Raw genomic sequence first — 15,485 nt, 5'->3', positions numbered from 1 at the left:
TTTTTACAATACCATTCTTTCTGAATTACCAATAACGCAAACCAAAGAATTAGATACTGTACTCTAAAATTTAATATTTTTTTCAATTCTTATTCATATCCTGTAGACATCCCCATGTGTAACAGGGGAAAGCATGCTAAATGCTTAAACCTACTTAAGAATCCCAAAGATTGAGCATTTTTGTCCTTCAATCAGTATGCTGTCAGGTCAGGCTCATACATTCAGCAATATAAGTTCTCCTGCAGTTTTTATTATTCTAACAAAACTCACATTTGGTTCACGAGGCAAATCATAAGAACCTGGCTTGAATAAAGGACTGGCTTTGCAGTCCAAGAGAGCTGTAACAACATAACCTTACTTTTAAATTCTTCACTTGGACTGCAGCTTCTTCAAGAGTAAACTGTAAATAGTAATGAGCAGCATAAAGTATGCTGGAATGCAGGAAGAATGTGAAGAGTTAAAAAGATAACTAAACACTCTGTCACATCTTTCTATATCAAGTGAGACTTGAAATTTGTAGAACTGCATCACAATCAAGCAAGAAAGGAGGTTTTAAAAAAATCATTCTGAAGGAAAAATTTTTTGAAACAGGGACATACAGCAAGGGCTTTGTTAAATTTCTGATCAATCTCATAGCAGTAGGATTTGTGTACTAGGTATGCATTTTTCAGGACATTTTTCAGACAACTCACCTTTAAGATTATTCTCCTTCTGGTATGCAACTAGCAGTGGCCAGCAATAGTGAGGTCTGAGTGGCAAGCCTTCTTCCTTCATCATCTTCATCACAGCAATGGCCAAGGCTGAAAACATTCACCAAATAATTAAACAGTGACCAAGTATTCTAAATGAGCACAGGTAAAATAAGTAAAAAAACAGAGTACCTGGTCTGTTGGCCTCCAAAGCGCAACGCAAGATAAATGGTAACGGTGCCGAGTGCATCTTTGCTTCTTTTAACTCGTTACAGAATTGCTTCAGCTTGTTCAGAGGCTGCAAACAATTTCAAAAATTAATTTAAGGTATTTATCAATTTCTCAAACTGTTATGAATAGCAGCTATTTCTAATGTTTGTAAAACAGATATTACACAAGCCAAACAGGATTCCTTTGTGAATTTCAATTTACTATACAAGTAGATACAAAATAATAAAATGCTTTTTTTGTTCTTTAAGAACTGTGCAACAACTCACCACTCTCAATCTTCACAGTTGCATTAAACTAAATAAGTATACTGTTATTATTAGATTAAGAAAAAAAGTATTACTATTCTGCTTACCAGATCTCTATTTACACAATGTTGCAAGAAGAAGCTACCTTGGTCCATATCTTCACGCGATAAATGACTCAAAGACTTCAAGATGTTGAAGCTGATATCTTCAAAGCCATGAGTTACCAGGGTCAAACACAGGTTTATTACATCTAGCAATTGAAAAACAGAACAACAATATTAATATATTAACAAAGTGCACACAACTTTTTAATTTTTGTAAATGTTTTACAAGTACCATTAACATACTTTTAAACAAGATTCACAACCCAAATCTGAGACTACCTTTTCCAGAATTATTTATATTTATCAATGAAATTCACTTTTCTCATAAGAAGACTAGGCCAAAAATTACAGAAGTATCACCACCGCAGCATGACAGAAGGGTAAGGAAAAAAGAAACTACTTTCTAGACACGTTAAAAAAAAACCAAAATATGAAGTATAATTAACAGTTATCAATCAGATTAAACATACTGGGATCCAGAAGCAACTTTAAAGGTAGGTAGTAAAAAACTGTACTCAGTATTTAGCATGCCTTTTTTATGGCAGTCTTGAAGAACTCTCATGAACAGGAACCTTAACAGTGGTGTTAGAAGAAAGCAGCAAGCATGGAGTCCTTTCTTATAAAAGCATAATGCATTTTAGAAATATTTTTTAAAATGTCAGACTAATTTTGGTATGCAAATTACTAAAGCTGTTTCATATTTAGATTTTATAAAATACAATCTAAACCACACAAATACACAAATGAATCCACAAACTAATGGCAAAAATATTCCTTTTCCTCAGTAATCAAAATTACCTATTTTTGGAAAAACAAGGAAAAAAAAAAAAAAAGAACAAAAAAAAAAAAAGAGAAAAAAAGGAAAAAAGTGCTCTCTCTCCACCCTGTTGTGGGAAATAAGGACATACCTGGAATTAATTCCCTTTCAAATCTTATGCGTCCTTTAACATCCTCAATGTGCTGCGGATATCCAGCCTTGGCAAGGCTAAAAATCACCTGCATCAAAATCCTGTCCATAAGGTACCCTTCAGTATTCTCAACCTGCTCTAGAGTCTGTAAAACCAAAAGAAATTTAACTTTAAATAACGCCAAAGTGACTCAAAAAACAATACTTTTTAAATCAAAACAAACATAAAAACCCAGCTTTTTTTCCTTTTTAATTTCCACATATATAGATAATTGAACATGGTAGAGATAAAAAAATATGCAAGAAGTATTAAGAGAGACTCAAACACCTTTAGACTGTGAAAAGAAAAAGGGACACCTAAAAGGGATATTACATATAGCTTCTTTCTAATATCTAATAACATATGAAAACACCAGAAGTATTCTTATTGTGAGATGACTTTCAAAAGAAATTACTTTGTAAAGGGAAGGAGGACTAATCAGACATTTTGTCACTGTTTGGAAGAATGTTGGTTGATGAATATTTGTTTAAGTTACAAAAGAAAATTATGTTTCCAATACCCTCTTCCTTGATTAGGTCCTCTATGTCTGATTAAACTCCTAATAAAACTTAAGAAAATCGGTTTGATCTTCTCATTGTTTCATGAGTATTTCTTTGATGTAAAAAAAAAAAAATAAGAGAACACTTGAAAAAAATCAGCTACACAAAGGGCTGTAAGGAAGCTTCACCTTACAAATACCTAAGTTGTTCGTATGAATTCTCAAAAAAAAATTTCATTTTTATTGGAAATATCCTGTAATTTCAATGGACAAAGGATGGCTCAATGGGAACAGAATAACCAAGGTTTATGTTTTATTTTCATAAATAAATACATAGATATTTCACATGCACTGTCTTAAAAAAAAACCCCTAAATTATTAAATCACTCACTGACAAATCTATCTTTCCAGAGTGAAATGCCACTATCTAAAGACAAGTATTTTCCAGAAATTTGGACATTGCTTTCAGTTAACCAACTATTCAATTGTAATAAAAAAATTGTTAATTACTTCCAAGCAGGAGGAAACCAATCAGAGAATTTTTTCTTATTCCTCCTGTTCAGACAGAAACCATTCCAAAGTTACATTAAACAAAAGATCAAACAAGTTGTATTTAAATTCAAATTTGCAATACCTTTTTGATGCTATCAGCATCACCCTTTTCAGCATACACGTTCAGCAGTGATAAATACGTGTCTGGACCTGGTTCAACACCAGCCATCCTCATCACTGAAAGGATGTTTTCTGCACTTTTCATATCTCTGAAAGAATTCAAAGCAAGACCCTCAGTAGATTTAATCATAATGATGTTTACTGCGACTTCTGCATTTCCTCACTAAATTAATTAGAACTGGAAAAAAAGACTGCAACAAGCTTAGAGAAACTTATTTTAACTAAGCAAATCCTGAAAGGTGAAAGTGCAAATCTTTTTAATAATTGTATTACTTAAAATACACTTTCAACTTTAACAGATTATAAAGTTCAGAACTAAATGCAGCAAATTTCTTCTCAAAAACTACAAAAGTACAGTAATTTATCTTGAAATACAAGATTTTCAGACACAAGAAAAATATCTACTTCCTTTGTTAAATAGCTTTTTTGCTTCATAAATGTAAAGACAGTCTTCTACACATTATTATTCAAAACCATCATACTATTCTGCAGCATGTAATTTTTTTCTGTACAGTATCACTTTATATTTTAGTAAAGCTAACAGTAAACAAAAGGAATAAAAGGTACTAAACATTACCCTGATCTTGCATGTCCTTTCACAAGACTACTGAATACTGCCTCAGTGATGGGGAGATCTTTGCTCTTCATAAATCCAAGAATCTTACTGCAAAAAAAAAAATTGTATTTGCCACTTTGGAACATGCAGACACTAAGGTGGGGCTGGGGATTTTTTTTATTTTTATCTTCCTTTTACTTCTTTTTCATGCCCCTCAAAATCACACTGCTACAGCTTAACCTTGCTGAAATTGCTAAGAGATATCCAGCAAGCCCTGTGTAACAACAACAACCAGGATTATTACTATTTGCTCTTTAGCCCACTTGATTTTCAAATGCCTTTCCCAGTAGCCATTTTCTTACAAAGGCAATAAGCCTTAATAACCTCACACTTTTTCATGATGGCTTCAGAAATGACAAAAACCAAGTTATTTCTGAGCAGCGTGAATACAACTTGATTTGAACAAACTGGTCTATCACTTATTTTTGTTTGTGTAGGTTTTGGCAGACTCTAGAAAATTGCCCTTCATTGCTTGGATAAAATATAGTTATATAAAACACTTCTTTGCTTTGCTCAATTTCTATGAATTATGCAGAAATCAGTTTTAACATCAATGGTAGGGAATACAAGAAACAGATTCTGTGGAAACCCCTTTAAACATAAACGCAAAAGAATACCTTGCTCCTTCAATGTCACCCTCATTGCAATAAGCAGCAATCAACCTTTGGTATGTAACCTACAGAAAACAAAATGGGAAAGTTATTATTTTCATTCAATAAATGGAGACTACTATTAAGAATGAAGGTCCTTTAAAAAGGTACCTACTCGATTGGGCTGAACATTAGCTTCCTCCATTCTGGCCAAGAACTCTGTTGGAGAAAACTTGTGCTCATTCTGAAGGTAGACTTTAAGCAAAGCATTGTAATGGCTTGTATCATACACAGCACCTAAGGAAATATTTTAACCACAGTCAACATAAATTCTCTAAATTCAACATAGTTTCATAGCTTTCTCAGGTAATTCATTTTATGTCAATTTTACTCTGTATGAACTTAGGAGACAGCTTCCTTTTATTCACCTTTTAAGTATGAGACGTTTATTTAACAGCTCACTTGTTTAAAAAAGGCTAAAACAAAATGAGTACAGTAACAGCAATGTTCATGTGCATGCTATTCTACAGTCTCTACAGCTGTATTTATTTTACAGATTCAGCAATGTTGCTATCAAAAAGCATTCACCTATGCATTATCTATACATAAATTACTCACAATAAAAAACATCTGATAAAATAGCTGGTAGCACTAGGAATACTCAGCCCACCAGATATGAAAGCAACATCTAACAGAAAAGTAAACTCAATAATGGAAATCAAGCAAAAGTCCAATTTAAGCATCTAAAAAAAAAACTTTAGATTTTAGAATTTTAGATTAACACCCCTAGATGTCACTATAACCCCCAGAATTAGAAACAGGTCTCTCACCTGAATAATAAAATCCACTGTTCATTTGGTAGTAAATACAACCTGGTATAACCTAACATTTAAACACCATTTTAAACACCTTTAAAATACATTGTCTCTTATTACAAAGAGTAACTAAAGCACAGAGCTGCTCTTGCAAGAAGGACTAACAAACACAACGTACCAAGTTCTTTCATCTTGTCCCATATCATATGGGCCAGTTCTGTTCTTTCAGGTGACAATACCTCTGGCAAGACAGCACCACAGCTTTGTAACAAAAGCAAGGTGTGGTTACTCCCTGGGCACCCTGCAGATGGAACAAAACCACAAATTTATTCATAAATAATTATGCACTCAATATAAGAAAGAAGATTAGAGACTGATAAGAAATATTTAAACATTTTATATAAAATAGAATTTTCTCCAAGACTGAAGATTTTAAATGAACAGGATACCCAAATGATTAAACAATGGCACTCCTGTGCACTACCCTAAAAAGATTAATGACAAAACAAGCCATTTAGTATAATAATGAGCTCAGCTGAGCAGAAATTGTTAGAAGACAACACAAAAACTTAGGTTAACTAATCCTTTCAACTTCCTAACTCAAGACCCTGAGATAATTTCATCATAGCAGGGACATAACTTTCTCATAAGTTTCTAAAAAGTCAAAATACTTCATACCAATTCAATATAATTCCACAACTGGTACTCAGAGACCTTTCCACAAGTCAACTTCCATTTCCAGTTCTGCTTATGCTTAATACATAACAAATGAAAAAATTTACATCTAGAGAATAGTGAAGGAAACTGTAAGATTATCTGCTTTTTCTGATTTCTGTACTAGTCATAAAATGTCACAAAAGTTAACTATAAAATCATCTTGTTCTTGCACTCCACTACTATTCCTGAGCCAAAGGCAGAACTGCAGAATCTATCTCAGATGACCCAATCAGCTGAAGACAATTATTTTTTCTAATCCATCTTTAAATGTAAACCCAGCAATTTCAAATAAAAATAAGATTTTCTTTAGAAAGCAGCATGCTGTCAAGTTTGATCATCAATCCATAATTGACCAGCTTTTAAATCCCTGCACACAATTACTTCATGCAATGAAAATGCCAGCATATCTTCAGTTTCATAGTACCTTGAAAGGGAAAAGAAAATCAAAAACTTTTGGCAGTGTGAGCATGGAGAAATGCATGAGATCTACTGCAAACACCTTTTTCAAGTATTTTTTTGTGTTGTAATTAGAAATGGAAAAATAACACAAACAGGCAGAAATCAACACTAACTTCCCACACTTTTGCTAAACTAGTTTCACTATTAAGAAGGACTAAATTTTTCACTTGGTAATATTTGCAATTTATTTTAATAGCTAAATAATTTGTGAGGTTCTATGCTTTTATTTTTATATACAATTCCAAAGCCTAAGGACTAACCTGTAAGCAATTAGGATTTTTTTTTTTGTTAGGATGACTTAGTTAGAAACTGTGGAGCTAGTCAAGGTCATGAAAAACTACTTGCAGAGAGGTTTAGAGACACAAAATTCTTGCCAACCCACATTTGCAAATTACAGGTTTACATGGAAAAAACAACAAAGCAGTTACAATCAAAAAGGATGTCCCAAGCAAAAAAGAAAAAGCTACATTCAACAGAAAGAGCATGAATTCAAGGTTCAGTCTTTAAACAAAATGCTAAATTTTTAAAAGCACAATGCCAGATAGACAAGCCTTTACAGTCCAGAGCAATACACAGCAAAGTTCAAAACTTAAGCAAAACAATACATGCTGCCATTGATAAATATTGGCAGTGGTACTTAGCAACTATATTCTTTAAATACCTCCATTGACTCATCCTAACTGGTACCAAACGTCACCAATTGAGACAGCTGGTTTGCAAAATACTGATGTAGTCCACATATTATAGCCAAAGAGGTATTGAATCTATCAGAACAGACAATGCCTCAGCTATTTGGTTTTCCTTTACTCAAAAAAAAATTTAGCTTTCTTATAATGAATAAACACCTGGGAACATGCAAACTTGTGGATCTACATTTCCCTGCTGGAGATTCACATTTTAAAACAAATGACAGATTAAGGGACAGTATGATTCATTACAGACACTTCAAAAATACACATTGCAAAGGAGACACATATGATCCCTGTTCAGACAGCAAAATACAGTTACATGAGGAAAGTGCATTACCAGATTAAAAACTGACAATAAGCAAGACAATAAAAAATACCTTAAAAGTACACTTTTATAAGACTTATAAATTCTTAAAAACAAAAAAAAAAACAACCTTGAAAAATTAACATGAGCATTCAAAGTAAAATAATATTTCTAAACCATTTAAAGCCTGTCCATCAACATACACAGCAGATCAAACAACACTCAAAGACAAAATACAGATCAGAACAACACTCAATTTTCTTGGTTAAACAGCAGCCTGAAATATAGCTTTATTTTGTTTTAATTGGAAGCAACTTACCTGCTTTGCTTATTTCTTGGAAGATTTTTAGCAGAAGAGTTTTAGGGATGCGGCCAGTTTTTCTGACAGAGTTATCCACTTTATTTAATGCCCAGTCAAACTGCCAGGTCCGTCTGGTTCGCACTTCTGCAACTGGTTCTTCTTTAACTTCCTTCCTTCCTTCCTCTTGAGGTGCAAGTGTAAGGAACCTTATTTGGCTCATAATGTTTCTGCTTGAACAGAAACAAACAAAAATATAAAATTACATTACTGTGAGTCATTTTGGATCTAGACTAGTCACATAATATCAAAACGATAATGCACTGCTTGCTGATGAACAGTCTCAAAAACATTCCATTTTAAAATAAACAAATACAAGTTATTCATTTCAGTGTCTTTTTTACTTAAGAAGTCAGTCATACATTTAGTCACAGTGACAAATTTCTCTGAAATCTCAGTTAGTTTCACCTCACGAATGGTTCAAATAATATTCCCACAAAAATAAAACCTTTACGTCATCCAAGTGCTATAAAAGTCTATTGTCCCATTACAGCTACTCACTAAAGCTTTCACAAGGTTTTGAAAAATCTCAAGAGCAGTTACAGACACTAAATCAAGGCAGCAAATCATACCTTCCTCAATTAAAATGCCCAAGAACTAATGCAGAGGTTAGTGTGTTAGACAGCCATGGTTTGAACACCAACAGGATCGTTCCACATTTTACAGAATTGACAGTAACCAGCATGAAGCCCCCACCCATTCTGCCATGTAAACCAGACATCAACAGCACATTTGTTTAAACATTTATTTTCTCAAAATAAAATATGGCAACAAGAAGCTGAATGAGAAAGTGTTCTCATTTCCAGCAAAAAAAATAAAAAAGTTTGCCTTTTAGTTTATAAAAGAACAAGTTAATATACATAAGAATAAAAAAATTGAGTATGTGCCACACAAAGGGTTATGAACAGCCTGTGCAGGTGAAATTATCATTACATACAAGCATTTCAAGAAGTCTGTTCTCAACTGTGCTTACAACTGCATAAAATAAACCAGATGATTCTCCACCAGAATCCAATACAAAAAAAAGGTAATTTCTGGGTGGCAAAAAACAAGATTCAGCAATTTCTGAAATTGCCCTCCCTCATCTCTAGCTCTTTAAACAACTCTTCAGCTAAATTTTTGTAAGCTTTCTAAACTAGTTAAAAAAAAAACCCAAAACCCCAAGTTTTTACTGCCTGCTGTTACAGGTGCTCCATTACTATAGAGTAATGGCTCCAAATTTTGTGAAATGGCAGCCTAAAAGCCAAGAGTGATGACATTCTCTACAAAATAATTTCCTGCCCCAGAAGCTTTTACACTAGTCTATCTGCTGGCTGGTTTCTCACTCAACAGTCATAGCTGAAGACCCAAGTAGACAAGTCCAGTGGAGGAGAAAAGCTTGCTGGTGGCAATTCCATGTTTCAGAAGCACTGGCAGCAAGCTGCTAAATGGCAGAGAAATCATCACTGGGGTACAAAATACAGACTGGTGGTTTACCATGTGGTTGCCTCTTATGAGCAGAAAGTAGCCCAAAAGACCAACTTTTTCCTTGCTGTTTGAAATCTTGATTTGGTAATTCAGCAGGCCATAAATTTTAGTAGCCTGAGGCAGAATCTCTTTCCTAATAGAGCCAAGACAACAGTTTCATAGATTATACTTGATTTTTAAAAATTCCTTCAATAATGAAGAACATCACTTTTTGGCATTATCTTTTTTAAGAACATGATTTTTACATTGCCTTATCTTCTAAAGTTTCCTCATGAAGAATATTCCAGAGCCCAGCTAACTATCTGCATTGTATTTCACTAGGGAAAAGATAAGGAAGAAAGGCTGACAAAGCACAGATCCCCTCCTTCACTCTCAATTCCAATTCCTGATAGATGCAAGTTCCCACTAATACCTTTGGGCTAGCTCTCACACTATTCAGATCCCTCTGTGAGTTTATTTCACTCAGTAACTGAGCACAATACCAATTTATCCACTTCTACAAAAAAGTAAAATTACTGTTCCATCAGGTTAGAGTGGAAACAGCTCACAATGTCCACAACCCACCAGAATTAACCAGGAATAAAAAGAAATTAAGAAAGAAAAAGTACCTAATATCAGAGAAATAAAACAGAAATAAAACCAACCAAACAAAATTAGAAATAAAAACATAAAAGGAAAAAAGCTCTGAAACCCTACTTTTCATGGTAAGCACCTTGCCAGATTAACAAATTTTTTTGTTGCTACTAGTAATGCCATGTCTCACTAAAAGTATTCCCAAGGGTGTAATTTTCCCTCCTTTTTCTCTTCTTCTTCTATTGCCTTCTATAACCAGACACAGGATACTTTTGGAAAAGAGAAGTCATCAGACTAATTAGCACAAAATCCAGTAACACAAGGTAAGAACAACAGTAAGACAGTAAATTTTAACTCTTCCAGGATTTAACAAACAAGTGAGATACCTAGAACATAAATAACTCCTTATAACACATAAATAGCAATACTCAACTTTGAGCCAGTGGATAACTAGAAGAATGAAAGTAATGACTGCAAGTTATTTATCTTTTTCTTAAAGATATAAATTAAAAAAGAAAATTGTATGATTCACTCTTATATGCCCATTAAAAGAGCTACTTGAAAGTTTTCAGAATACTTCCAGAAAGGTTAAAAAAATGCTCTGGAAGCTGTAGCAACACAGGGCTTCATTTACAACACAGAAATTTATACTTTAATTTCCAATAACAATCAAAGCAGAAGTGGACACAACTCTTGTGCTTCAGATTAGAATTTAAACTCTTTTCCCTATAAAAATCTGCTAATGTTTTGTAGTATTTTTCAAATCACTGAACAGTACTTTATGACATATAGCACACTTTTAACCATAAACAAACTGGTATCTACAGTTCTTAAGTGCACCATTTTAAGAAACCCATCTTTGTAATAGTCTCCATCTGTCAGAAGTCACAAATATTTTAAATCTCTTGCATGGCACCATCAGATGAAGTGTAAAGATAAAAACATTATGTGCATGCTCAAAATAAGCTGGTTAAGAGCACAAGAACACTCTAAAGTTTCATTTGCTACTAAACTCTCCTACTTAGCATTTAGCAGGACACTATTTATAACTTATAAGGTAAATTTCAACTGCTACAGCTGCACACTGCAAAACACTACACATTAATATGAAAGTGTTATTTTTATACAGTAACTTCACCTTCTGAAAGGTGAGCAGAATTGAACATTTCTATTTACACCCCCCCCCAATATTACCAAAGAAGGTACTGCTGCCTCTGTTAATTTATAAGACATTTTAAGGAATAGCAATATGGGAGTCTGAGTTTCATTTTGATACAAACAAGTGACAACAGTATGAGATGATAAAACAACCTGAGGAACTCAAACTTTCATTGGAATCCACCTAAACTATCATCATCAATCTGAAATAAGTTCAGATAAGGTACACTCAGGTGTACTTCACCATATGTAGGTGTTCAGCATTTGAATGAATTACACCTTTAGCACTAAGGTACTGTGTAATGTTAAGCTAATCCCATAATAAGAATTTGTTAAAAATAACTGTGGCTTCAAAAGCTGGATGAAGCTGCAGCATCTACTGGTTTGATTCTGGTATGTAGCATTACAAATCAATGAAGAACTCAAAATGAAATTTGAATAAACAAAAAGACCAAAAAAGAGCTCACTATTTTATAAGTTGAAAGATTGAGCAGACCATAAAGTGAGCTTCCAAAGAAAGATACAAACTTAACAAATCAAGGGACACAGCATTAGGTTTGATTTCAGGCACCCAGGCAAACGGCAGAACACAGTAGACAGCCTCCCTATGAAACACAAAAAGAAGCTAACAAAATGAGGCAGTTATCCATGCATCAGGAATCTTTAATTTTCAGAAGTTGAAAAAAAATATACAATTAAGGCAAATAGAAAAAAAAAGGAAGGATAAAAATCAAGAAGGCCACATCAACCATTTCTGTCAGGAAGTGGCCTAAAAAGGCAGCCAGAAAGGTTGCTAAATTTAATAAAGATGATTTTAGAAATTACCTCTTCCCAGGGAAAAAATGACAGCTCATACACTGTTTGGCTTTCAAGAAATGTTAATTGCAACCATCTGTAAATTTTAACTATCATTACTAATTTTAGCAAGGAGATGGAGGTGTAGGTGAGAATATGGAAGGATGACTCAAATAATTCCTGAAAACATTAAGATATACTGAAGGCAAATTAGTGGATCTTACTCAAACTCCAGTCCTTTGGATTTACTCTGAAAAATCCATGGAAGCTGCGGGAAAAACAGAAGCCTAACAAAAAAATACAGATTGATGTACAGGCTTTTGGCACCACTTTACCTGACAACTGCTCATATGCAAAACAAGGAGACAGAATGTACTTCTAGTTGCAAAATATGGGTCCAGTCGTTGTGTAAACAAAAATTTTAAATATGTATACAAAATTAAAATGTGGTTCATTGCAGAACTGGGAATACTGTGGGGGAGTCCAAGTGAAATTATCTCCTGACCCAACTAGGAAACGACTGGCACAATCCATGTGCAATAATAGCTTCAATACAGAACACAAGAAGTTGTATGTTTTGGACAAAACATAAATGCAGGAATTTAAGATAGGCTACAACTGGCTAAGCAGTGCAGCCCAGAGGGTACTGAAAATGAGGCACTGCTAAGCATGAAATGTCCCACAGCAAAAAGACTTCAAATCTAAGCCCCTAACACAGGAACATAGCTAAAATACAGATAATGATCTCTTCATCATAGTGTGCTTATTCAGGAAAAAAGAAAAACAGCTATGAAAGACCAAAAGGACTCATCTATCCCATCCCACTCTCCAAACACAGAAGCAACTGATCCATCAGGAACCAATACTAATGGTTGTAATATTAATTGTAATGAAATATTTGAATAGGATACTTCAGTCAAGCTTTCTCATTTGGAAGCTTCTAAAATAAGATTAGGAATGGGGAAAAAATTATTATGCATGACCTTGATATTTCTGATACTGCCTCAATACTAGATGTTTGATTACACAGTTTTATGATGTAATCTTATTTTCCCAATTATTTTAATTCACTTTTTTCAGACTTAAGTGCTATGCTACACAACAAAACACATACTTCCCTAAGAGCTGCAATGAAAGTATTTACTTTCATCTATTACCTCCAAATGGCATTTTATGAGTTTCTCTATGTGAAACACTTTATTTGCAAGCATATAAAGCTTGCAAAGTAAATAAAGCTGCACATTAAATTTCAGATCTGTTTGAATGAGCAATCTGGTTCTTCCCGAAAACATGTAATTTCTCTCTACTACACTTCAGAACTGGGAGAAGCTCAAAAGGATATACTGAGCACTATAAAGCCATCTCTCTCCAACTCCCACAATCACAAAATTAGAAGCAGCCTTCAGATACTGCAGCCTTTACACCATTCTCAGCTTTGTCTGTACAACTGCAACCCTTACCTACACAGAAAAGTTTAACTGTGCATTTGTAATCCCAAAACAAGTGGTAACTCCACCTCCAGTTTAGGTTAAAACATTGGGAAAGCAGCTTAAGATAAACTCACAGACTGATGTAGAGATGAAGTGTGCATGGAGAAATTTACATCAAGTGAACCAGTAAAATTCTTCTGATTACAAGGGTTTAAGTAGGAATCCCAGTATTGTACCCACATACTTGTGTCTTCCACATTGCTAGAGCAGACTTAAGGCAATGCCTTTAATTTCCTATAGGAACATACCTTACACACCAGCCTGAATAAAAAAGTCCCATATTTCCCAAAATTCAAAAAGTAGGTGAAGTTCATGTTTTCCCCTCACAGCAGCAGAACAGTTACTTTCTGTAAAATTTGACCGATTTCAAACATTAAAAAATATATATTTACATATTCAGCTATATATTTATTAATACATTATTTATATATTTGTATAAATATATGAAGATAACCACAGGTTTATTCATATTAGACATTTGCCTCCCTTTATCAGAGCCACAATATCTAAAATATTAGACATTTGCCTCCCTTTATCAGAGCCACAATAAGGTAGTTGCTCCGCTTTTTATACAGAAAGTATTGAATATTTTCTTTCTAAACTAAATAGGCAAAAACTGCATTAAATAGTTCTCAAAATGAAGTCATGTTCAAAGCAGAATAATGGCAAACTTAAGTGAGTTAGAATTCATTAGTGTACATAAAAGCACTCCAGATCTAACACTAAATTCAGTAAACATAACACTAAATTTACCACCTGAGATCCCAGCATGATTCACACCACTGTTAAAATAGTATTTGTACTGTTAACCATGATCAACTATACAAAAAGGCCACCATACAGCTGTTTCAATAAGATACAGCAGGATCTTACCAGACAGAAAAATTCATGTCTTTCCATATACACTGACGAACTTAGTGTTTCTCAGAGTATATCTAAAAAATTCCCTAAGTGATTTACAAGAAGTAAAAGAGAAAATCTTTGCTTTGTACTACACTTAGGATCTTAGGAAAAAACTCATCACTGAAAAGGGTGTCAAGCACTGGAACAGGCTGACCAGGAAACTGTCAGTCACCTTCCCTGGCAGTGCTCAAAAGACAGGTAGGTGAGGTACCTGGGGACACGGCCTAGTGGTGAAGTTGGCAGCATCAGTCAACTGTTGGACTCAATCTTAGAGATCTTTTAGAACCTTAACACCTCTAAGATTCTGTGATTTCTTGGGAAGTATCTAGGTATTTTATATCCATCACTAAAACACTTAACTACAACAGCACAGCTTGTGCAACTTTATTACAACAAAGTATTATGAAAAGCAAGTCTACTCTATGCCTCCTCTGCATTTGAAGACCCTTCCTTCTATTATTTTGCTATGTAATTAAGCATTCAGTTCTATGCTTTCATTAAGCATACATTTCTGTCCATTGGTAATGGATTGCTGAGTATGATAGTGAATAGCAAAAAAGAACTTGTTTCCAACTAATCTAAAAAAATTGAAAATTAAGATGCACCATTCACTAAGCCATGAATCATTTAGGTGTTTAATTTATGACTTAATCAAATCCATCCCCCCCCCAGTCTGAAACCTTTTTTAAAAGGATATTCACTCTCCCATCTTACCAACATACTTGAAACAGCAAAATGGATCAAAAAGCAAAGAGCTCTTCCAAACACCTTCTGTGCTGGTTTTGCCTGGGGTAGAGTTAATTTTCTTCAAAGCAGCATGTATGGGGCTGTCTTTTGGATTTATGCCAAGTTCAGTTTTGAAAACAGAGACAAGCTCATGAAGGAGCAAGGCCCTGGCAGGACCTTTGGGCCTGCACAGAGTAGAGCCCAAACAGGAGCAGGTTTGCTAGCTTGATTTAGTTTTGTTATTGTATTGATTCTCCTTGATTTTCATCTTCAGCTATACTTCCATGATCTATGTGCTTTAGGAGCTTAACTGTTCTCCTTCCCTGATTTAGAGCCAGACAAGGTGGTCAGCAACAGGAGGGTGTCAGAAGAATGGAGCCAAGACCCTATTTCTGAGCACTAACTTTCCCACAGCAGAAAGCTGCAACATCAAATCAC

General features: G+C 34.2%; 1 protein-coding gene across 2 annotated transcripts in view; it reads right to left on the bottom strand.

Annotated features, from left to right (window-relative positions):
- LRPPRC (leucine rich pentatricopeptide repeat containing) overlaps positions 1-15,485 on the bottom strand; it is an 85,441-nt gene that overhangs the window by 67,067 nt on the left and 2,889 nt on the right. The window contains exons 2-11 of one of the 2 annotated variants that reach the window (XM_021526451.3): positions 7,897-8,108; positions 5,587-5,709; positions 4,769-4,890; positions 4,621-4,679; positions 3,965-4,051; positions 3,350-3,476; positions 2,178-2,322; positions 1,273-1,415; positions 882-987; positions 693-800 (exon numbers count right to left, since the gene is read on the bottom strand). In XM_021526451.3, the coding sequence (XP_021382126.2) occupies positions 693-800; positions 882-987; positions 1,273-1,415; positions 2,178-2,322; positions 3,350-3,476; positions 3,965-4,051; positions 4,621-4,679; positions 4,769-4,890; positions 5,587-5,709; positions 7,897-8,108 (1,232 nt within the window). The remainder of the gene's footprint in view (positions 1-692; positions 801-881; positions 988-1,272; positions 1,416-2,177; positions 2,323-3,349; positions 3,477-3,964; positions 4,052-4,620; positions 4,680-4,768; positions 4,891-5,586; positions 5,710-7,896; positions 8,109-15,485) is intronic. The other variant, XM_021526450.3, reaches the window with a different exon arrangement.

The sequence above is a fragment of the Lonchura striata genome, chromosome 3 (assembly GCF_050655825.1).
Source record: "Lonchura striata isolate lonStrDom1 chromosome 3, ASM5065582v1, whole genome shotgun sequence".
Lineage (NCBI taxonomy): Eukaryota > Metazoa > Chordata > Aves > Passeriformes > Estrildidae > Lonchura > Lonchura striata.
This window is presented reverse-complemented; position numbering and strand designations above follow the sequence as displayed.